Source organism: Hirundo rustica, chromosome 11 (assembly GCF_015227805.2).
Source record: "Hirundo rustica isolate bHirRus1 chromosome 11, bHirRus1.pri.v3, whole genome shotgun sequence".
NCBI lineage: Eukaryota > Metazoa > Chordata > Aves > Passeriformes > Hirundinidae > Hirundo > Hirundo rustica.
In genome coordinates, this window is record NC_053460.1 from 786,767 (window position 1) to 810,597 (window position 23,831).

General features: G+C 55.0%; 2 protein-coding genes across 4 annotated transcripts in view; one reads left to right on the forward strand and one right to left on the reverse strand.

Moving 5' to 3' along the window:
• The first annotated feature begins 11,193 nt into the window (after positions 1–11,193).
• On the forward strand, positions 11,194–14,404 carry PSMD7 (proteasome 26S subunit, non-ATPase 7). The gene is made up of 7 exons (XM_040075674.2): positions 11,194–11,331; positions 11,826–11,917; positions 12,179–12,271; positions 12,740–12,837; positions 13,121–13,201; positions 13,740–13,831; positions 13,914–14,404. Exons 1-7 carry the CDS (start codon positions 11,258–11,260, stop codon positions 14,350–14,352), a joined length of 969 nt encoding a protein of 322 aa, XP_039931608.1. The 5' UTR covers positions 11,194–11,257; the 3' UTR covers positions 14,353–14,404.
• Positions 14,405–15,209: 805 nt separating this feature from the next.
• The window catches only part of WWP2 (WW domain containing E3 ubiquitin protein ligase 2), a 31,332-nt gene continuing 22,710 nt past the window's right edge, over positions 15,210–23,831 (reverse strand). Inside the window, exons 6-19 of one of the 3 annotated variants that reach the window (XM_058422054.1) lie at positions 23,080–23,134; positions 21,580–21,661; positions 21,184–21,312; positions 20,982–21,060; positions 20,797–20,868; positions 20,609–20,697; positions 19,478–19,637; positions 18,427–18,560; positions 18,190–18,330; positions 17,545–17,665; positions 17,217–17,321; positions 17,033–17,129; positions 16,204–16,276; positions 15,210–16,088 (exon numbers count right to left, since the gene is read on the reverse strand). In XM_058422054.1, the coding sequence (XP_058278037.1) occupies positions 15,989–16,088; positions 16,204–16,276; positions 17,033–17,129; positions 17,217–17,321; positions 17,545–17,665; positions 18,190–18,330; positions 18,427–18,560; positions 19,478–19,637; positions 20,609–20,697; positions 20,797–20,868; positions 20,982–21,060; positions 21,184–21,312; positions 21,580–21,661; positions 23,080–23,134 (1,437 nt within the window). In that variant the 3' untranslated portion in view covers positions 15,210–15,988. The remainder of the gene's footprint in view (positions 16,089–16,203; positions 16,277–17,032; positions 17,130–17,216; positions 17,322–17,544; positions 17,666–18,189; positions 18,331–18,426; positions 18,561–19,477; positions 19,638–20,608; positions 20,698–20,796; positions 20,869–20,981; positions 21,061–21,183; positions 21,313–21,579; positions 21,662–23,079; positions 23,135–23,831) is intronic. The other 2 variants (XM_040075105.2, XM_040075106.2) reach the window with 2 other exon arrangements.

Here is a 23,831-nt window from a genome sequence, read left to right on the forward strand (position 1 = left end):
ACGGTCAGTGCACGGTCACTGTGCTGTCACTGTGCTGTCACTGTGCGGTCACTGGACGGTCACTGCGTGGTCACTGTGTGGTCACTGCGCGGTCACTGCACGGTCACTGCGCAGTCACTGCGCGGTCACTGTGCTGTCACTGCACGGTCACTGCGCGGTCACTGTGCTGTCACTGCGTGGTCACTGCGCTCTCCTGAGACCAAGGCCAGGCTGTTTGTGCTGGGGCCGGCTCGCCCATGCGTCGGCCCCACGGTCCCGGCGATGGTGGCTGAGGTCGCTCCCCAAAGGTGAGGCCTGTCCACCCCTGCACGTGTCCAGGGCGAGGCGCGGCCCCGTCACAAACACGGGCGTTGATCCACGGCGCCTGCCCCAGCTCCAGCAGGGACCACGGCCGGTGGCTCCTCAAACAGAAAGCTTTGAGCCACACGGGCAGGATCATTTTCTCTTTAATCTCACGGACGTTCCAACTGAGCCCTGCTCCTGACATTGCCATAATTAGAAGCATTCGACATTGCACTTTAACAACATTCTTCTTAGTTGGCATTTTTGTGAGCAATTAATAACCTTGACTAAAAATAAAATTTATGTGTATATACACTGCGCTATGAAGCCCGCAATATTTTAAGATAGCATTTCATCTGAATACTTTCTTGAGGTCATGTGGAGCATCTGTCTCTTTATATGGATAACTAGAAGCAAAGAGGAATCCGTCGTGATAACATGCAAATAAGTACGGTGCATTCATACGAGACCAAACGCTGGAGTAATAAAAAGGAAGGAAAACTACACAGCAGGACAGATATTTCCAGCATTAATGTAGCATTTTCACCCGCTGTGCAGACACAAATTCTGTGTACATGAATTAACACTTGCTCTTATTTGTTTTCTCACCTTCTTTATAGACTAGAAGCCCTATGTACGTATTTACTTTCAACTAATGTTAAGAAGCATCCGTGCAAAGATTATTTCCATTTATTCATGTGAAAAATGAGGTGGTTGTGTATACTTCCTGAGGGAAAAAATGTAAAGAGTTATGCCAAAAACTATGACAAAAAGTCTGTTGGACTCTCATCATTTTATCACCAAGATACCTTTAAAAAAATGACTCTTAGATCCAAGCAATGGTCACTCTATTGCCAATAATAGGGGCTAAATCAATTTAATCACAGAGCTTCTGTACTTGCAGGTTGAGCAAAGCTCAGCAGGAGCTCCTGGGCTTCATGGAGGTAGAGACTGTCCTCTGATTTCTTATCTTAATGTTTTACATTAACATTCTTTTAATATTAACAGGAGTCTGAAAACAGCCCTGCGTGTGCAACTGGATCGTGTGCTTATTTCCATCAGCATTCCTCCCACAACCAGCTCCTTGTAGATAAGATTTCTACAATAATTAATACTTTCATGGAGCCAGCTATGTTTTAACGTCAGAGACACGCAAGAAGATGGCTCTGAGGAAAAAAAAAAAAAAAAGAAAAAAAGAGAAAAAAAAGTCATTACCTAAACAGGTAATTTTTACTGAATTCCTTGAGGGGCTCCAGCACATGGAATTCCCTTGGCTGTGCTGTACGTTGGCTCTCAGAACATATATACCTCACTCAGCTTGGCTCATAAAATCCAAGTGTGTTAAATCTCTGGTGATAGAACAGTCCTGATTGCCTTTGTTCTGCTAATTAGCAGGGAAAAAACCCTTGGAACAAGTTTTTCCCAGTGAGTGCTTTAGGGCACACACAGCGCAGTAATAGCACCACAAGAAACTTGTGTAACAGAGAATTCTGGCTCCCTGCTTTCTTAAGCCTGACACAAAGCTGGAATAATTAGGGTGATAAAGTCGAAGCAGCCCGAGTAAATTCAGCTAAATCTGGTATCACCACAGTTGGGACACTTATTTGCATGTTTAAATTACTCAAGTGACTAATTTTATAATTTCCTTTTCAATTGCTGAATGCCTTACATCTCAAACGAGTCCCCTGGGAGGCAGAGGCACAGCACACGGTGTGTTAAACTTACAAACTTGTTATACTGCACCAGATTAGCATAATATTGCATACGTTATTCCTTATTTAATAAAAATTTAATTGTGCATATAATTTGATAATTCAATACCAATAATTTGTTATACAAATCTAGAATGCGCTCGTTTGGCTTCTTCCGTGAAAAAAAAGTTACCTGTGAGTTCTCTGTGACTAAACATTCTGGCTAGAACTCCCAATTTTGCCATATTTTACCTTCCTAAACAGGACCCAGCTCACGCCCAGGGAAATCGAAGCCTTTTATTGGCTCTCGATGTCCTTTAGTGCATCCCCGTGGGCTTTGTGCGGAGGATGCGGAGCGCTGAGGCTGCAGCTCCTCGTGTGCGGAGTTGTGGTGATCCTCCCTGGGCACATCTTCCAGCAGAGCCGGGAACGGCCGCGGAACGGGACCGGGACAAACTGCGGTGAGGATTTCAGTCACAGACTGCCAACAGCCGCTGAAAACATCTTGAAAAGCGCTTGGAAAACCCCGTCCTTACATCATTCCCCATCGCCATCCCCGGCAAACGCTGGTTTGTTTTCGTGAGATTTGGGTTTCCATGCCCCGGGGGGAAACGGTGATCTTGAGAACCTCCTAATGAAAGCAAAACTCACTCAAGAGGATCACAGGAATGACAAATTCCTTCTTTTCCGTAGAAATTAGCAGAAAGTACTTGTCTCTGGTGTTCTACTAACGTTTTCTAGCTTGGCACTCTGGAGCTCACGCAAAGCTCCTGACACAAAAAGGAGGGCAGGCAGCAGCTCTCCAACCCCCAGGGCAGCCCTGGGGATTTAACACCCACCCACCGTCCCCCCGGGCGCCAACATCGAGCCCAGCAATGCATTTTAATTGAGAGCGATCACTCCACTAACAGAGGAATGCCAGAGAAGGCATTTTTCCATTGAAAAAAAAACCAAGTCCTAATAAGCAGCCACCTTCACACAGGTGTTAAACCCATTAACCCCCACAGCTGAGGGAGGAAAGGGTTCTTTCTCTCACATGAAAGCATATTTTTTTGAGAAGGCAGTTTTCGCAGAGCTGCATTAACGTCCTCCCACAAAGGTGGGTGCAGCCCAGGCGGGACCTCGCGGAGCCTGCTGAGAAACCCTTACATCTGCCAAGCCTGTTTGCGGTCTCGGTGTAACACTCAGGTCACCGTCCTAAGCTTCTCTACCTTCTCTACATTTAAATTATTAGTATCGTTTTGTTTAACTTTCCAGCGTGCTGCGGTGTATTAGCATATTAAAATTAACTGTGCGGGCTGTAATCACTTTACCTTAATGAAACAACTTACCAAGGCAAATTTGATAAAATTGTAGTACCCTTTTGTGGTGTTACCTTCATCCCCAAATAGAACGCCTTTTAATATTATATTTTTAAACATCCTTTTTTATCAAGCTCAGTGAGAACTAAATAGCCTTTTCTAGAACGCAACAGGAGCAAAGGGAAGTAAAGGGACTGTCACTGGAATCCAAGAATGGATGAGCTAGAGCACCACTTTTCCATCAGCCAAGGGAGCAACCTTTACTAAAACTGACTCATTTTTACATCAACAATTACAGCTTATGACACTTCCATATGAAAACATCACTCGGGCAATTGTCTCCCTGATGTAAAATCAGTAAAGAATGATTTCCATTAAAAACCCACCAAACTCAACAGACAGAACACAATGAGCCCAATCAGCTTACCAGTTAAAAAGTGATTTGGGAGTTCACCTGTGATTATGCCCCAGGGAAACAGGGCCCAAACTGTACACACAAACCCCAGAGGCACCTCCTTATAGATCCTGAATGTCCTGTACCATTGCACCGCTGCTCCCAGCACCATAAAAACTCGTGTGGGACAGGTTTAGTACCCAGGAGTTCAGGTGCCCTCCAGAACCTGAAAATACGGGAATGGGGGAGCATCCAAGAGCCTGCTCGGTGGAACTCCACAGTTGGAGAACCTTGCTGGGACAGCCTGGACACAATTCACAGCTCCTTTAAACCCATCACCTACCAAGCACGGCCCGTAACCTTCCATCACAACATTAAAAAGTTACTGTCTCCTGTTCATGACAAATGGAGCTTTGCATTAAGAATAGAAAAGAGAGAAAGTCTGGCAGAAATACACCTACGGAGATTTTATTCAGGGCAGAGAGGACCTCTTGCTTCACACAAGCCATTAAGAATTTTACAACCAAATCATACAGAGCTGCATGTACAGAACGTGCTCCTTCTCCCTTCCAGCAGCCCCGATAAAGCAGCCTGGCTCCGGGCTGGATGTGTTTCCTTCTGCTTTAGGACTCAACTCTGCCTTTCTTTCTCCTGCTGCCTTTCTGAAATTCCATGGAAAGCCATTGTTGTTAAACAGCAGTAAGTGTTACTCTCCCAGCAGTGTACACTAACAATAATTCAGTCCCGTGTCAGGGGAGGCTGCGAGTTCCTAGCTGAATTTATTTGAAAAATAAAGTTTGTTCTTTTTCTCCAAGATCTTTCCTTAAGCCAGCATGGAACTCTTGTAAAAGAAAAGTGCCTCTAAGTACCAACTACCCAAGGAACAGCCTTTTTATTTTATTTTTTTATTCCTTGCTCACCATGACAACATAATAAATGAGCCCTGAGAGACTTGCAGTGCTTAACTATTTAAAATTGTGTATTTTATCTTTCAGTGTAGGCTTCCAGACATAACATCCATGATCTATTTTTCAAACCCTCTTCAGTGTCTCTGAGTGAAACGCGCTGATTTTCACCTGCAATACGCAATGATCAGAAGGACACCTTGAGCGGGGACTCTGGTAACACTTCACAGAACTACTCTTGCAGTATTTTTGTGATCTATTAATATTTACTCGCTCCTGTAAAAGTAAGGCAACAAGGCAATACTTTCACCATCTGCTTTTTCCATTTTTGTTTGGAATTCTGCTGGATGGCTCTGTATTCTTTCATACATGACTAATAGGAAAGATACAAGACTAATAGGAAACACAACTGCAACTTCACTTAGGGTTGGTTTCAGTTAACAGATGGGCTTTAAACTATCCAACATAAAAGCATTCATTTCAGAAAAACTGACCCCAAAACTGCTTCATAAAATGAAGTATTTCCATTTTTTTCCCCCTCAAAGCTTTAGGATCTTTCATGACACTACAGTATAAGAGGCCCCTGGGTTTAAAAAAAAAATAGCACACACACACTTACAATATCTGACCTTAAATATCAGAGACTAAAGGTTTTGCAATAAAAGTATCAGCAGTAACATACACGGCTCTACAAAAAGCCTCCAAGACCACAGCTCCCCTTGCTAAATTTCAAGTGCCGACAAAAAATCACGGCAAAGAGATCTCCAAAATCCCTTTTTTGGGTCAAGTGAGGCTCTAGTTTTCCACCAGCCATTCAGCAGCTGCGGTGGGAGTTGGGTTTGAGTAACTCCTGAGTCAAACCACGGACGGACACTGCCCAGAGCACTCAGTCACGGGGGCTGCGGGCAGCAGCAGCGTCCTGCACTTGGAGTGGAAAACCGCTCAGCACACAGCCGGGAGCGCTGAGCTGCATTTACCCAAGACATCGAATAGGTTTGTCAAGACCCCTGGAGGTGCCCGAGGCCAGGCTGGAAGTGGCAGGTGTCCCTAGATGTCCCTGCCCGGTGCGGAGCCACCTTCAACCCCAGCCGGGCTCAGCACCGGAGCTGCTTCCGCGGGCTCTGGCTGCAGCCCAGCGCAGCGCTGCCAGCAGCTTCACACGGGTTCACACTTACAACTGAAGATGTTCAAAATCACGCTCCTTAGCTGCTTTTTTTTTTTTTTTTTTTTTTTTCACACCCTGTTTCCCCTGCCGCTGTCCCGGGGGTGCCAGCGCAATTCCCCGGGCGCTGCGGGGCTCCCCGGAACTTCCCGGCGGAGCCCGCAGGTGGCGGCACTTTCGTATGGAAAAACCAGAATTCCCGTCCTTCCAGGCGCCGTGCCGCCGCATTCCCGGCCCGCCGGCGGCGGCGAGGACCGTCCCCGCCAGCTCCGCTCCCGAGCCGGGGCCGGGCAGTGCCCGCACAAGCGGCCGCGTTTCCCTGCGGACCACGGACCCAACTTCTCCCTCCGCTGCTGATAAGGAGCAGAGCCCCAGGAGCCGCCAAAGCACAAGTTTAGGAGCAGAGGAAGCAAGTGAAGCTTTCCAAATTTCACTGTGCCCCATAAGCATGGCTCTTCATTTTGAATGATTTTATTACTTCCTAACCGGAATTCTCTGAGCTTTGCAGGGAGGTACAGAATCGCTCAAAAAAAAAATTTAAAAAAAAGAACACGCCAAACAAAACTCCCCCAAACCCTGTAATTAAAAAAAATGCTGTTAAAATTTCATACAAGAATTAACAATGGAGAAAAGTCAGTGAATAAGACTAAGTAGCAAGTAAGTTCCTGTGTTTCCAACGGTGGTTTTGCCAGATGCATCATCACATCTGCATGTGAGCAATTTTTCATTATTTATAAATGCATTACAGGAACATGGCCAAGCTACAAACCAAGGAGTCCAACACACATTTAGGGGGAAAAAAAAAAAAAAAAAAAGAAAGAAAAGAAAAGAAAAGAAAAAAAAAAGGAAAAAATAAAAACAACAAAAAACAAGAGGGAATGTGTCTTGGTTATAGAACAAAAGAATTCATTTTATCACTTGGCTTTAGCGCTGGAGAAAATGGCTCCTGGTGCGCTGAACCCCGTGATGAATGTGCCCCCTCCAGATCTTTATTGCCCCTGTAAATCACCGCACTGACAGCACTTAATAAGAAAGCTTTGGAGTGGGTTTGAAGTTTTGCTTTGTACAAATAAAATCTCATATTAAAGAATTTGCTAGTCCTCAAGGTGTGGAAAAATAAGTATGACTAGAACCTGTTGTGCTTGCTTTTTTTAACTGTTTGTTTCCACAGGGGTTTTTGTTCGTTTGTTTGTTTGTTTGTTTTAATCATTTTGTAGCAAAGGGACCAGAACAACATAAGGAAAATGGTCTGTATTAAAATAAAAAATTAGAGTCGGGACTTAGTTATTAAACCCCCATATTTCTGATGTTTCTATACCCTGTGATGTCTTGGATAGGGCAACAAAATCAGAGGCATGGAATATAAAACATTAAATCTCTTCCATGGTGCGATATGACATGTTGACAATACTCCTGGTTTTTAACTAAAGAAAGCGAGGATTCGATGTCCACAGTTATGAGTGAAAATTCCACTCTTTGAGAGGGGGCAGGATTATCTGAGTCACCTGCTACCCCCCAGGTGGGAACAAAAGGGTTTAAATCCCTTGGCAGCAACTGCAACAATATTCACAGATGGTGTCAGTAATCACTCTACATATATATATAATTGTATATATTTATACACACACAGCTTTGGTCAAGAACCCTTGGTGGGTGGGGAAACAGAGAAATAAATTACTACAACACAGATATTTAAAGTTCATATCAGAAAGTGAATAGACTCGTTTATAAGTACAGATTTAATTGTTTGCTTTAAGGATGACATTGTAGAACTGATATTTGAGAGGGGAAATGGCTGTTTGGGAGTGTTCAGAAGCAGAGTGCAGCTTGGCTCAGGCCATCACACACTGATAGACAGCGTCAGCACATCCCTGAACTGTACTTTAACCAAAATAAATCACAATTCACATGGTGGTGGCTTTCTGTTCTGCTTCCATGGCTTGTGTTATCCTCGCTCAATTCCAGGCAGAATCATTCCTTCGAAACCAGTTTATGGCACACCCTGGCCGAGGAAATCTTAACAGGAAACTACAGTTATTTGGACAAAGCTAGATGTATTTATAGGGAAATAAATGTATTTCCTGTTCAAACTGGGAGCACAAAGGTATTATGTGACAGACTATCAACAGGTCTGGAGGAAGTCCAGCTTCTCCTGACGGATAAAACACATTTGAGAAGGTACCTCTAGGAAAATACACTAGTGGGCATGGTCTGTAAGCGTAGGAAAAATAAAGGAAGGATTTTCCCTAAAAACAAACCCAATGGGTATTAAAGGAGCCCATTAGCAAGAGTCCTTTAGGATTAGGATCCCGAGTATCAGGTATCAGTCTTGCCCGGCTGCATGGATCTTTCCACGGATCTTTTTCTACCTCTCACCACTGGAAAGAAAGAACATCTGCAAAGGTGTGGCCCCGTGCACTTGGGGCCAGCGCACAGCCCCAGCCCAAGCGAAAGGAAGAGAGTCGGGGCAAAAGGAGGAGAACCAGGGCGCACGTGGGTTTGTTAGGAAGTTCCAGGTTGGTTCTGTTCCCCCCTGGACCCCCCGAGCTGGACACGGGGCCAGCAGAGCCCCCTCCCCTTCCATGGACATCCCCCTGCAGCTCACCCAGGCCACAGCTAGAGCCTGCTTTAACATTTATAATCATTACTATGATTTTTAAACTACTTTACGGTGGTTTAGCCTTGTTTTCCAAACCGGAAATCATTCTTAAACCTCTGAGAACAGCTGTGTGTAACTTTTGGGGGTTGCGTACGGGTTAGATTGGGTTTTTCTCAACAAAATAAAAGCCCAACAAGTGCTGCAGGGATCACTTGTTCCGTTGTAAAGAGCAGGTCCCGGGTCCCTCCTCCTTCCATCCCCACGGCGGGTGAGGTGCCGGTGCTGGGGACAGTCCCGGCTCAGCCCTCGGGAGAAGGATCCCCTCTCGGGGTGGATGTTTGCCACTCCGCAGCTCGGCAGCCGCTTTTCACTGAGCCCCAGCACTCGCTGCTTGCTTCTCAGCTCTCCGATTAAGCACCACGCTGCCGGCATCCCCCGCCTGCCCCTGCCAGCCGATTAAATCGCTCAGTAACTCCGATAATCTCCGACCCGGGCAGCTGGGGAGGGAAGGAGCCGCAATCCCTGTGCCTCCGTTTACCTCTCTGTGAGCAGCATCAACACCCCGAGCTCCCCGCAGCACAGCCCAGAGAACCCAACCTCAAACGCGCCGAGATCGAGAGTTATTTCAATTTTAAAAATCCCCCCACAACAGGTCATTAGAACATCCCTAATTGTGTCTGCCCCGCGCTCCGCGCCGCTGGCCCCGGCTGGCACCTCCGGAGGTTTGAGAGGCGCTCCGGGAGCTGCAGGAGCCCGAGGGGGCTCTGTCACAGCCCCCTGGCCCTCTGCCCCCCGTCCATCTCCCCGCTGTCCCCCGGCACCGCCCGGCGTGATTTAACAACTCTAATTCCCGAGCTAACGATGTCAAAGGTTTTTTAGGGAATTGACTGTATTTCACCAACGATATATTTCTTCTCGATGACAGAGTGGTTAAAATGATTTTTAAACCAAGACAGCAAAATAAAGCAGTAATAAAATCAATAAAAGGTGCTTAAAACATTCCTTCTATTAGGTAATGGCATTTAAAATATCCGTAGCTTGTAATGGCACTTAGGATATGCCCGAAAATCAATGAACTAAATTACTTATTGAACTAGTTAATTTGAACATTGAGTTTTATATGTATATTGATAAAACAAGCGACAAGAACCTTGGCTGTGCTCGAATTCCACGGTCGGATATCTCCCTCTGCTGGGAAAAACCTCGGGAAACTACACTAGAGACTTTTTTTTTTTTTTTTTTTTTTTTTTTTTTGGAAGCAGGGACACTAAAGTTTGTAACAACTGAAAACTCCACGAGGGATCTCAAACTCTGGGGAGGTTTGTAAGTTATTGCTGTTTTTGCCAAAATCTCTGAAGTTTTACGATGCTGATTAGCACCACAAAACCTTCATTTGCAGCCAAAATACCATTTGGTATTTTGAAATACCAAGATATTACCACTATATACAGAAATATACATAAACCATGTGGGAAGAGTGTAAAGAAATAATGGGATATGACAGCGCTTTAGAAACTGTGAGATCACCCTCAACAACTTTGATATTTTTCACGTTAGTAACTCCACCGTGTAGAGTCTGAAGTAACAGACTCAGGTAATACTTTTTGTTTGGTTGGTTTTTGGTGGTTTTTGCTTTGTTTTGTTTTTGTGGTTTTGTTTGTTTTGTTTTGTTTTGGGCGGTTTTTTAGCTAGAAATAAAGTGTAAAAGACAAGTTCGTTGTCAGCTTCTGCCCCTGAGGTGCAAAACCCCTTCTGCAAAGTCTCACCTGAGCCTGTTTCTCCTTTACACGCAGCAAAAGCCTCTACAAAATCCGAGAGGCTGAAGGGCTCTGGCTTTACCTGACACAGTCCCTGGGAAGAAACCAAGCACTAATAAAGATTTCTACCTATTTTCGCGGACTTTTGTCGCTGCGGCAGCGGGACTCCGGCCGTCCCCCGAGGCTCTGGGGCCGCGGCGCTTCCCGGGGCACCTGGAGGAGGAGGATGAAAGCCGGGGTTGGCACTTCCACTCCGCCCCGGGCTGGCATCCCCACGCGGGACGGCGGGGCGGGGATCGCCCCCTGAGGGGGTCCTGACCCCCGGAGGGACCCCGAGATCCCTGAGCCCGGGACAGGAGAACGGGAGCAGCCCGGAGCCCGGGAGGGGAGCGGACACTCAGGGCAGGGACGGGGGAAATGAGGGGGAAAGATGGGGGGGGGAATAAATAAATAAAGGGAGGGGGAAAAGGGGTTAAAAAAAGCGGGGGAAGGAAAAGAGGGGTTAAAAAAAGCGGGGGAAGGAAAAGAGAGGTTAAAAAAAGCGGAGGAAGGAAAAGAGGTTTTTTTTTAAAAAAAAAAAAAGGAAAAAAGAGAGAAAAAGGGGGGAAGGAGGGGAAAGGGGGGGAAAAGAAATAAAGTGAGGAAAGGGGGGGAAGGGGAGGGGAAAAAATGGGGAAAAGGGGGGGGAAAGGCAGAGAAATGGACAAAAAGGGAGGGAGAAAGGGGCGTGGGAAAGGGGCGGGGTCTGCCGCTGAGGGCCGCCCCTCCCGCCATGTCCCCGCCTCAGGGCGGAGCTACCCCACAGCCCCAAGATGGCGGCGGCACCCTCCCAAGATGGCGGCTGTACCTTCTGAGCATAGCGGCTCTACCCTCTCAGCATGGCGGTGTTCCCCTCTCAGCATGGCGGCCGTACCCTCAGCATGGCGGCGGTACGCTTTTAGCATGGCGGCCGTAACTCCCAATGTGACGAATCCCCTCCAAAGATGGCGATCGCCCCTTCCCAAGATGGCGGCGGCCCCGCCCGCGGCCGGCCCCGCCCCGTTCGGCGCGCTGCACGCCGGGCGCTCGGGGCGGGCTGAGGGCGCGGGGCCGGTCGGGCCTGGTGCGGGCGCGGGCGGTCGGAGCGAGCGGGGCCGGGCAGGGCCGGGTCGGGCAGGGCGGGCGCCATGCCGGAGCTGGCCGTGGACAGGGTGGTTGTGCACCCGCTGGTGCTGCTCAGCGTCGTCGATCACTTCAACAGGTGCGGCCGGGCGGGAGTGGCGCCGCGGCGCTGAGTCACGGCCGGGCCGGGAGCGGGGCCCTGGAGGAGCCCGGGGCCGGGAGGGGACCCGGCGGAGCGGGAGGGCCCCGGGGCCGGGAGGGGACACGGTCCCTCCGGCACCCCGGGTAGTTCGAGCCTCATTCCGCTCCTTCCCGCGGGTGCCGAGCGCTTTTAGAGTCACAAATAAAGCCCGGAATCCCGGGAGGCGGCCGAGCCCGCGGCGGGTGACCGGGTGACACTGGGGTCGGTCGCTGCTCGCTGTTCGCAGCCGCTTCGGAGTCCCCGGTTGGTGACACGGACCCGTCCCTGGGGACAGGCTTTGCTTCCGAGGGCACCGGAACGCCCTTTTGTGGCTGTAAACACAAGCAGTGATAACACAGTCTTAACCCTCCTTTCTTCCACCCCCGCTGTGTCACGTCCCTCTTCCCTCCTCCCCGACTGTGGCAGGCGCTGACGGTTGTTTTTCCTTTTAGAATAGGAAAAGTGGGAAATCAGAAGCGAGTGGTTGGAGTGCTGCTGGGCTCCTGGCAGAAGAAGATCCTGGATGTGTCCAACAGTTTTGCAGGTGAGTTCAGGTGTCCTGCCCTTCTCCAAAGCCACTGAATTGTTCAGTGGGTGGATTGTGTTGGGGTTTTTGAGGAAACTCTTGATCCATCTATGTACAAATCACCCCATATCCAACAGCAAATGCAAACTGCTGTCGACATCCTGAAGTAAACATCACTCTCCTTTAGCAGCCGAAAACACCCAAACCCAGACCATTTCGATAAACATTTTAGTTCAGGAAGTTGGATTTTTAAAGGCTGGTGTTTTGTTTTATTGCCAGTACCTTTTGATGAGGATGACAAGGATGATACCGTGTGGTTCCTGGACCATGACTATCTGGAGAACATGTATGGAATGTTTAAGAAGGTCAATGGTGAGTTGAGATCTTCTGACAGTCGGGGATACACTCCCAAAAACTTTCAGGGCTGTGGAAAAGGGAATTCCTATCAATCACAGAATCTTTAAGGTTGGAAAACACCTATAAGATCATGGAGTCCAACCATCAGCCAGCACCACCGTGTTCTCCACTGACCATGTCCCACATCCACTCTATTTTGAACCCTCAAGGGATGGGACTGGCACCTCGAGATGTCAGAGGTGCAGGCTGTCGGAGCCGGGGAGCAACACAATTAACAGAAGCTGTTAATTGCCTGGTGAAGGGGCCAGGAGGAAAGCTGTGGGTCAGTAATGGTGATGAGGCAGTGTGGTCACTGCTCAAGCCAGGGCCTTGTAATCCCCTTCCCTCTGCTCCACACAGATCAGACTCACCCCCAATGAGCTCACCCAGTCTCTGCCCAGGTCTCTGCTGTTCTGATCCCAAATCCTTTCTGCTTTTGCTCAGCCAGAGAAAGAATCGTGGGCTGGTACCACACGGGCCCGAAGTTACACAAGAACGACATCGCCATCAACGAACTGATGAAGAGATACTGCCCCAACTCTGTAAGTGGGCCCACCTTTGGCCTGTGGGGTTCTTCTCGCTCTTTCCCTGAAAGGGGTATCTGGGAAGCCTTGTACCCCACGTTTTTACTGCTGACACAGCATGGTGGCTGCAAACTGATTGAGGAACTGGGATCAGGAGTGTACTGAGTCATTGTCTGAGTGCCTGAGGTTACCCCTCTGAGCAGCCTCGTGCTGGTGCTGAGGAGGGAAGAGCTGTCTTGGGTATTTTTTCCCTACTCCTTGACTGAAATCCAGTTTTCTGCACGTTTTCTTTCTCCCCGAGGTGCTGGTGATCATTGACGTGAAGCCAAAGGACCTGGGGCTGCCCACAGAAGCCTACATCTCCGTGGAAGAGGTTCATGATGTGAGTGTCCACGCTGTGAAGCGTCACAGTGACAGCTGGGAGCATTTGGAGGCTGGCACTCGTGGGTGTCACTGGCTGCAGGTGTGCCCAGGTGCGCCCAGTCACTTGGGCCTGCCCTGAGCACCTCACTCCTCCCTGAGCCCCATGCAGGCAAACAGCACCCAGCAGTGAGTCACTGGAATTGTTGCAGTTAAATTAATTCTGGATGCACATAAAATACTGGATCTTTTTGCCTTTCTGAGGGCTTCAGTACAGAGCAGGAGCTGCTCTCCCAAAATGCAGTGAGGTTGGATCAGGGAAGAGAGAAACAATTGTGATATCTAGAATTTCCATTGCTCCCCGCTGGGCACAGAGCAGCAGAATGCAGAGGTGGGAAGTGGCCCAGAGCAGCAGAGGTTGCAGGGCGGTCGGTGACACCCATCAAATCGAGGACACCCCAGCCAGGGCCGTAGCTCTCAGATGCTGGTGGCCTGCGTGGGGCTGCTTTCCCCGCTGCCACCCCTCGTCCCCTGGCTCACCCCGGTTTGTGTCCCTTCAGGACGGCACGCCCACCTCCAAGACCTTCGAGCACGTGACGAGCGAGATCGGTGCCGAGGAGGCCGAGGAAGTGGGTGTGGAGCACCTGCTGAGGTGAGGGGCGGCGTTCCCGGCGGGCCCGGCCGTGAGCACCCCGCTGGCTGAGGGTCTAATCCCCCTTCCCTCTGCGTTTCAGGGACATCAAGGACACCACGGTGGGCACGCTGTCCCAGCGCATCACAAACCAGGTCCATGGCTTGAAGGGACTGAACTCCAAGCTTCTGGACGTCAGGAGCTACCTAGAGAAAGTAGCCCTGGGCAAACTCCCCATCAACCACCAGATCATCTACCACCTGCAAGACGTCTTCAACCTGCTCCCAGACGTGAACCTGCAGGAGTTTGTCAAGGCCTTCTACCTGAAGACCAACGACCAGATGGTGGTGGTGTACCTGGCCTCGCTGATCCGCTCCGTCGTGGCCCTGCACAACCTCATCAACAACAAGATTGCCAACAGGGACGCCGAGAAGAAGGAAGGACAGGAAAAAGAAGAAAGTAAAAAGGAGAGGAAAGATGAGAAGGAGAAGGACAAGGAGAAGAGTGATGGCAAGAAAGAGGAGAAAAAGGAGAAAAAGTAAAAGGTGTAGGTTTTTTTTTTTTATTTGTAAATTAAAAATCTTGTAAACTAAATCCCTGGTGCTGGGGTCTTCTGTGTTGTGCTCAGCACTCTGCTCCTCCTCATCCAGGCAGGGTGGAGGGGAAGCCATGTGGAGGATTTGTTTTTAAATACAGCACTTTTCCTTCCCCCAGTGCGTCTTTGGGGGCGTTGTGGCCTCAGCTCACTCACACCCTGCTCTCACTGAGCACATTCCCCTGTTCCAGGGCTCGTGCTTTGCCATCAGCCCATTCCCTGCACCGCAGCCATCCCTGTGTTCAGCTGGCTCTGTGCCCCAGCCCCTCGGGGGTGGCACTGCTGGGATGTTGTCACTGCTGTCACAGCTCTGTGACACCCTGGGGACAGCGCTGGTGGCCCTGTCACCCCTGGCTAGGGGCTGCAGGAGGCTGTGAGCCCAGGGAGGCACCGGGGCCATCAGTGCTGACACAGAGCGGGCAGGGACAAAACCCAGGGGATTTGTGATCCCAGTGCTGAGCTCTGGATGCCATTGTGGCTTTGGAGCCCCAGCCCTGCACAGGCCTGGGACACACAGGGACACAGGACAGGCACAGGGACCCAGCACACACAGACACACACACACACACTCACGGGGACACAGCACACACAGACACACACACACACTCACAGGGATCCAGGACAGGCACAGGGACCCAGCACACACACACACACACTCTCACAGGGACCCAGCACACACAGACACACACACTCACACAGGGACCCAGCACACAGGCACAGGGATCCAGCACACACACACACACACTCACGGGGACACAGCACACACAGACACACACACACACTCTCACAGGGACCCAGCACACAGGCACACCTCGGCAGCTGCTTTGTCGTTTATTGCACACGAAGCCGCGGGGGCAGGCGGGGCCGTGCCCAGCCCGGAGCCGTTCCCGGGCCCCGGACACACGGACGGACGCGCCGGGTCCATGGCCCGCACACACGGGCAGGGACAGAGGTGACATCCAGGTGATCCAGGACACCGCAGCAGAGGGAACGCAGGAGCACGGGCAGAACCCAGGATCCGAGCGCAGGCTGGCAGGGCCCCGGAGCCCCCGGGGCTGCTGTGGAGCACCAGCTCCGAGCAGAGACCGCATCACTTAAATACAACTGCCCAGGGGCCACGGGCTGCAAATGGGACACGCTCAGCCGGGTCTGGCCAGGGACGGGGCTGTCCCGGTGTGCAAGAGCCCCTCAGAAGCTTCGTCTTGGGGGCCCCTGTCACTGTCACTGAATGCCGGGTGCAGGGTGCGGCCCAGAAGTCCATCTGAGAGCCGTTTTCCCCCTCACTTGCCAAAACCAAAATGCCGTGAAAAGGCAGAAAAGGTGAGGGGGAAGAAGAGCCTCTACCAAACACATAACCGTGTCTGCAAGAGGGGCCCGGGAGCCCCAGTGCTGCCCCCGTGTCCTCCTCTCCATCACACCTCGGATTTCCTTAGGGAGGGAAACAGCCCCGTTCCCCCAGGGCCGTGTCAGCGCAGCCCTCGCCCAGGAACGCGAGCCGCGGTGTCCGTGGGGCCTGCGCACAGCCCGGGGAGGCTCGGCCCTGGGCACGGGCCGGCAGCGCTCCGGGAACGCCCACGGCTCCTTCACTCCTGTCCAAAGCCTTCCGTCTCCTCGATGGCGTAAAGCAGCTTCTCCTTCAGCTGCTCGTAGCTCTTGTAGGGAGGCAGATCCAGGCGGTTGAAGCTGGGGAGAGAGCGGAGGCTGGGCAGTGCCAGCCCCGGGGTGGAGAGCCCCGGGCAGCCCCACAGAGCTCCCCATGTCCCCAGTGCTCCACCCAGGCCCAGGGACAGGGACTTACCACGTGTGGCTCCGTGGCAGCCACGTCTCCTTGCCAACTTTATCGATGCAGAATTTCTGGGGCCCGTTGCTGCCTGTTAATGACGAGCACAGCAAAGCTCTTTACACGAGCAGGAGCTGAAAAAGAAACCCCTCCCACACACACTGAGATCCACCGTCACGGCTCCAGGATCCCAGAGGGCATAAATCCACGGCAGCAATCCCTGCGTCTTTGCAGAGAAGATGCTCAGAAAGCAGATTCACAGCACAGAGGGGCAAGAGCACCATCTCTGAGCACAACGGCTCCATAGCAAGTGCTAAAACTTCCTGATCTGTAAACCCTCAGGATTGTGCAAGTCCATCCAAGAGTTTTAAAGGACCTGGCCTAGGAAGTCTGAGTCACTGAGGTGGCTTTTTAACGCATTGGGAATGCTGGAGAGGTTCCAAGGGGTGGAAAAAGCTAATGTGCCAGCAAGAACAACTGAGTGGGTTAAGCAAGCTGGTTGGCTTGACATGAACGCCAGGAAAGTCAGGGAAAGGCTGGTCTAGGCCCCAAAAAGCAGTAAATTAAAGGATGAGTGGAACCACACCGTGGTTTTCTGAAAAAGGGGCTTTGTCACACAGGAATCAAAATTGAATCAGAAATCCAATCTCATTCAGACTGAGATCACAAACCAGTTAACCCTGGCGGGACGGTCCCAGCCAAAGAGCGCATCTGGAAAAGGCACAAACCAGATGGGATCCCTGTGCTCAGACCTCACAGGGGCTGTGCTGCCGTGTGCTCTGTGTGGGGACGGGGACAGGGATGGGGACAGGGACAGGAAGGTGGCAGCCCGTTGCCCAGGACGCACCGATGAGCTCGGCGAAGCCCCCGACGGGCAGGCGGCACGTCCCCGTCACGAACTGCAGCAGCCGGATCCTCTTCTCGTTGTCCATCTCCTTAACCACCTGCAGCAGGAACGCGGCAGCTGAGTGGGATCCCGGCGCCACCCTGCAGGGCGGGCACCCCACGCCCTCAGCTGGGCTCACGCTGACCTGCCAGAACCACTGGATCTGTTTGCTGTTCTTGGTGTAGTGCCTGTAGATGGTGTTCTTCTGCCAGTCGTTCATGTCGATCTCCTGCATCCCGCACAGCATCAGCTGGGGACAGGGGACACTCAGCAGGGGACAGACAGGGCCCTGCGCCCACCCCTCTGGTGCCAGCCTTCACCTGGCCCAGGTGAATTCCTCCCATCCAACAGGATGGACCCAACACCCAGGGCTGTGCCCTCATCAGCACAGGCAGTGGGCACAGAGCATGAGCAGGGTCACCACGTGCCACCTCCCATCCATACCCACACCCCTGCCCCAGGAGCAGGCTCACCTCCAGCTCCTTCTCATCGAAGTAGCGCAGCCACTCAAGCGGCACCACCTCGTTGAAGCCGTCCAGGAAGGCCTTGGTCTGCTCCTCCACGCCCCGTGTGAACCTCCAGTCCGTCAGCAGCCTGGGGAGGCACACAGGGTGGGCACAGGGCCAGCACCGCTGGCCTGGCACGGGGAAACCCCGGGATCCCTCCCACCAGCAGGGAGGGCCCCGGGAGCGTGGGGAACGGGAGAGGGGCTCCTCCAAAGCACCAGGGCTCCCCTCAATTCCCACCAGTGGGTTTCTGTCTCTGTTCCCAAACCCACGGGCGGTATTCAGCCCCGACAGCAGCCTTAGGAGCTCCAGGGGTGCAAGCCACATCCCCCAGCTGGAGCTGAGCCGGCCCTGGCAGCCCCCAGGCAGGCGGGGGAACAGCCATGGGACGGGACAGCAGCCTCAGCCTCTCTCCCCTCTCCTTTTTCCTGAAAGTACTGGCAAGCGCCCAGGCCGCAGCGATCCAGAGCGCAGCAGAGCTCGGCCAACCGCGCCAGCCCGGGCCTGTCACAGCCACGTAGGCCAGGGAAGCGGCCACGTCCCGAGGCCCCGGTGCCACCCCTGCGCCGCGGCGGGCGGGTGCCTGTCGGGACCCTCGGCACGGACACTCACATGATGTACTCCTCCTTGTTCTCCTCCGTCACGCGGATGCTCTCCCCGCCCTCCTTCAGCTCGTGGGTGGTCACCTTGCCCAGGATCTCCATGTCCTGGATGAAGTACAGCTCCAGGCCGCACTCCTCCAGGCTGTTCTCCCTGCGGGGACGGCGGGATGTGAGCCCTGCCGGGGGCACCCGGCAGCACCGAGGGGCTGTGGGGAGAGCTCTGCGGGAGGGAGCGCAGGGCACTGACTTGGTCCACACGATGGAGTTGTAGAACTCGGGGTCGATGGACTCCAGGTCCTTCAGCGTCGGGCGCTTGTTCAGCATCCGTTTGTAGAAGGGCAGCGTGAAGCCGGTATCGATGAACTTCCCGTGGTACAGAGCCTGTGGCAGGGAGGGGACAGGTCACGGGGGACCCTGGGGCGGCCACGGGGCAGAAGGGACTCATTCAGGGGCTCCTGAGCCGCGGCGCTCGCTCTGGCTGGCACACACGGAGGGGAAGGGTGGGCTGCCCCAACAGCGCTTCCCAGGCCAGGTGGGCTGCAGCCCCTCTCCCTCCCCACCGCAAATTCCACTGCATCTCCCTCTCCCCTCACAGCTCTATTAAGAGCACTTGTTTAAACAGAGCTGTGCTGTGGCTTCCCTGAATCCCTGGCTTCCAGGAGCCCCGAGGCAAAGGCAGCCAAAAATAATGCAGACGCTTGTCTAGAACGGCCCAGCGGTGAGTAATAGTCTGGGGTTTTATTGGTATCCTGCGAGGCGGGGCAGGGCAGGGCAGGACAGCGGGGCCAGAGCCGCCCCCACGCACACCCCGTGGGGCTGAGGGCCAGGGACCCTTCCCCGGGCTCAGGAACCCCCCCTGGCCCCTGCCAGCTCGGGGCACGCTGGCCTTGAGCAATCCGACACACGCGGGAGGAGCTGCTCCGGAGCTCGGGCGGCTGGAAAATCTCACACTGCTGGGACTAAAAATAGTCCCTGGAGCTGCAGAGCCGACAGCACCTGGGGTGACAGCCAAAGACCTGGAGCCATCTATCCCTGCCACAACTCCTGGGAAAGCAGGTCTGCTCCGGCCCAGAGCCGTTCCGTGGATGTAGAACGCATCACCCCACAGCAGCCCCTGGCAGGGCCATCTGCCCCTGACCCACACGTGGGCAAGAAGGGACCCAGGGAGAGCAGCAGGGGCCCAGCGCAGCCACGGCATGTGGAGCTGCCCTTGCCCTGCTGAGCACCCCGAGCCTGCCCTGTGCCGTGCCCTGCTCCCCACGGGGACACAGCCCCGGTGCCGTGCCCCGGGCTCTCACCATGGCGATGAAGCGGCCGATGAAGCGGAAGTAGGTGAGGTGGTCGGGGTTGATGGAGGAGGCGGGGTTGATCTGCAGGCAGTAGTTGTTCTTGCCCGCGTACTCGAAGAGGCAGTACATGGGGTTGAGCACCTCGTGGGACAGGAGGAAGAACCACTCCCTGCGACGAGACAAGGGCAGCGCGGTGACGAGCGGCTCGGGGAGGGGACGGCGCGCGCCCCCGCACCCAGCGGGTGCCCGGCAGGCGTCGGGCGCTGCTGCGACTGGGCGAGGGTGCTCCCCTCCCCGGGGTGCCGTGTGGGGTTTGAGAGGTGTTTCTGGAGACGCCAGCTCGCCGCAGGCCCCGCTCAGAGCACCGGGAACCTCGGCAAGCGCCGCACGCGGTCCCAGCTGGGCTGTCCCACGCATCCAGAGCCCCGAGCGCGCCCGGGCCCGCGGCACGCGCTGCCCCACGCCGAGCCTGGGGCGCGGCCCCGCAGCACGGCGCTGGCTTTGCTCCCCCGGCCGCACAGGCACACAGGAGTCCTCAGACGTGGAGGCAGCCCCGGCATCCCGTCCGTGGTTCTACCCTGTGGTAGAACAGCATGACGTAACCTACCATAGGGTAAAACCACTGGCAGGACACGGAGAGAGGCGGAGCGGGAGCAGGAGCCGGGCTCGCAGCCCCACCAAGGGCAGCAGGAGAGCACGGGGTGGCAGCAGGCAGGGACACGCCAACCCAGCTCCAAGGAGACGGCCCAGGTGAGCCAGAGGGGGCTCACGGGGACACGGGACCCCCTCCAGCCAAGCCACAGCCCATGCCCTGTGCTAACATCACCCCGCGGCAGCAGCGGAGCTGCAGCAACCACATCGCACCCTGGCACAACCTGAGTGGGAACACCAGGGCCTGTTTGCTGCAGGGAGACGAGGCCACTCGGCCCATCACCCCCACAGCTGGGGGCAGCAGGGGAGCCCCAGCTGGGCCCCTGTGCTCTCACTGCCAGGGACAGGCTGGTGCCATGCTTTCGGGGTGTTCCACCACTCCTAAAACCCAGCTTCCCATCTGAAAACCCCTGGACTCCTCTGCTCAAGGGCCGAGAGCAGCTGGGCACAGGCAGGGCACGGCCCTGAGGCCCGGCATGCCACGCTCACCTGGCAATGCCACCGTAGTCCAGGCCCTCCTCCCCTCGCATGATGATGTACAGCCGGCGCCGCAGGTCGTACGGCTTCATGTTCATGATCTGGGGATGAGAAGGGCAGGGTCACCACGGCTGAGGCCAGCCCCACACTCCTGCCCAGCCCCACTCCTGCCCAGCCCCGTGGCCCCAGCACGTCCCTACCTGCTGGAAGGAGTCCTCGAAGAGCGTCTGCCGAGACACACTGATCTTCACGTGGCTGGGCAGCGCGTTTGACTGCGGGCAGGGCGAAAGCACGGGGCCGCGTGAGGCTGGCACGGTTCTCCTCAGCCACACCTGCCCACAGGGCTCAGGGCGCCCACGCGGCTGCCCACAGCCGCTCTACTCACGTGGCAGAGGAAGCGGAACTGGTGGTACTTCCAGCGAAAGCTCCGGTCGTACGCGCCCGGGGAGCCGCCGTGCTTGCTCCTGCCGAAGCAGCGGGGCCTCGGTCACACCCCCGGCCCCGGGCAGGTGGGATGAGGCTCACAGGGGTGCAGCTCTCCTCTCTGAGAGCCCACACGAGCCCCCAGACCCGCCACTCGGCCTTACCCAGACTCGAAGCCCGGGCGCGGGTCCTTGAAGGTGGTGGTGCGGGTGTTGTGGTCCACGAAGTAGCGCACGCTCTCGTTCGTGTACTTCATCTCCCAGCCTGGCGGCAGCGGCGGCTCCTGGATCATCCTGCTGGCAAGGAAGGGCTCACCAGAGCGGCCCCTCGGGCAGCCCCCCCTCAACTACAGCTCCGTGCCAGGCAAAGGGAAGGATTCACGGCGTGGGACCGGCGAGCGACTGCCCACACCCCGCGAGAGGAGTCCTGCCCGGGCACCAATCCGGCCACGGCACTGCCAGAGCCTCACCCTCTGTCTGTGGGACACACGGCCTCGGCCCAGGCCGGGTCCCTGGGGAGCTGCACCCTCCCAAACCCTGCACCCCCCACGGCCGCCCTACCCCTGCGTGCGAGGGTCTTCCCACTGCGTGGTCCGGGTGTTGTGGTTCACGTAATACACTCGCCCGTTGTCCTGTCTCTTCTCTAGGAGAAAAGGGAGAGGAAGAGTTAGCTGGAGCCCTGGGAACAGCCCTCCCCTTCCCAGCTCACAGGAAATTTGTCAGCTCCCCCGTCGCACCTCCCCGGCTGGTTTGGAAGAGGCAGGATAAACCCCACATTCCTTCCGCGTGCCCGAGCTGCCCCGGCCTGGCAGTGCCAGCGTGCGGGAGGTGCCGGGGCAGGGGCCAGCGCTGCCAGGCCGGCACAGGGGCTGTGCCCAGCCACACACACAGCCCCCCCGGGACACGCAGCAGTGTCCCTCCGCAGGGATCCAGGGGTGCTTTCCCAAACTCCCCGCACGGCCTCGCTCCGGTGCACACGTGTGTGAACGCGCACACCCTCCTTGCGCTGCACAAGGGCACAGAACAGCTCCAGCGCACACCCACCCCTGCCTCCCCAGCACTGTGTGTGCCCTGCACCTCCTCCTCCTCCTCCAGGCGCTGCTCAGCCCCCACCACGCAGGCAGGGACACCTTGTCACCTCCCTGTCACCCAGTGCCAGCCCCTCGCTCCATCTCGCTCCTGGACTGTGGGCAGCAGCCCCCCGGTGACGGCCAGGACTGCGCCCATCCCAGGGATCCCATCCACCCTGGGGACCCGCACCCGGGCAGAGCTGTGCCTGCCCAGCCTGGCACTGGGATGGGTCCCCTCTCCTTGCTGATGGGAGCGGGGACACCCAGCAAGGGCTCCACCACTGCCCCCATCAATTCCCAGCCCCTGCAGACCGCCTGAGCAGCCTTGGCCCCTGTGTCCTGCTCCAAGCTCCCACAGTTTTAGCCCTTCTCCTGCTCTCTCTGGCACAGCACAGCCCAGCTGCACCCTCGAGCACCCCAGCCTGCCCTGTCCAGGGATGCCCTGGCCATGGAAGGGATCTCTCTGTCCTGGGGGTGGCACAGGGACTTCTCAAAATGTCCCGGCACACAACGCTTGGGCCACGTGGGGACGAGCAGCTCTGCTCCTGCCAGCTCCCAGCCCTGCTCCAGACCCAGGCAGAGGCAGCACAGCACAGGACGGATCCCTGCCCACCAGAGGGGTCCAGGGACAAGCAAGGACCTGGATCGGGATCCCTGCCCACCAGAGGGGTCCAGGGACAAGCAAGGACCTGGATCCCCTAGCCGGGGATCTTCCCCAATCCAAAGAACAATCACAAGCACTTCTGCATTCAGCAGCTCAGAGAGGCTGGGAACTCCTCCAGGAAAAGGGGAAAAAAGAGGAAAAAGAGCTGAATATCAGTAAGAGATGGAGCTAGTCACAGGCAGAGTCAGCCCCACGTGCAGCAAGCACCCTTCACTGCTCCCAGCAGCGGCAGGGATGGCAGCAGGGACGGCAGGGTGCTGCTGCGGGTGACAGCAGTGTCCCCTGGGGCCATGCAGGGACAGGTGAGTGAGGCAGTGCAGTACTTACCCCAGCCGGGAGGAAGGGGCCCCAGAGGATCATTGTCGGACGGGGCTCCGGAGGACTAGAGACAACAGAGAGAGCAAAAACACGGAATAAACCCCAGAGCCGGGATGGCTGGGAGGAGCAGAGCACGGAGGTGAGCGGGCCAGCCCTGCTTCCACTCGCCTCTCCTTGGCCCACAGCTCCCAGGGAACTAAAAAAAAAAAAAAAAAAAAAAAAATCGCACACTCAAGGGGGTTAAAAAAAGAAACAAAAAAAAAAAGTAAAAGCAAATGAAGAAAAAAAAATTAAATAAATTTTAAAAAAAGCCCAAAAGCTCAGCCTAAGCAGGGGCTGGGGCAGCCAAGGGGCAGCAGGGCAGGGGCTGTGCCGGCCGAGGGCAGCAGGACGGCCCGGAGGGCTCCGGACGTGCGCGGCTGCTCGGCGTCCCCTCCACATACACCTCCAGCCTCCTCCAAGAACCACACACAAGAGGGGAAAAAATATCGCAGGCCTTTCCAATGAAATCATTCCCACAAGCGCTGTCCACGCCCCGCGCTTCCTGGCGGGATGGCGGCCCCCTCCTCCGCGGGCAGGGCCGGGCTGCGGAGTGCGGGGTGCGAGATGTGGGGTGCGGGGTGAGAGGTGTGGGGTGCGGGGTGAGAGGTGTGGGGTGTGAGATGTGGGGTGCGAGATGTGGGGTGCGGGGTGAGAGGTGTGGGGTGCGAGATGTGGGGTGCGGGGTGAGAGGTGTGGGGTGCGGGGTGAGAGGTGTGGGG

Bases quoted from the DNA above. Each gene is read 5' to 3' on its own strand.
- PSMD7 (XM_040075674.2), top strand. From the start codon at position 11,258: ATGCCGGAGCTGGCCGTGGACAGGGTGGTTGTGCACCCGCTGGTGCTG. The intron at 12,838-13,120 runs GTAAGTGGGCCC...TTTCTCCCCGAG, and splicing joins AGAGATACTGCCCCAACTCT to GTGCTGGTGATCATTGACGT. The intron at 13,202-13,739 runs GTGAGTGTCCAC...GTGTCCCTTCAG, and splicing joins CCGTGGAAGAGGTTCATGAT to GACGGCACGCCCACCTCCAA.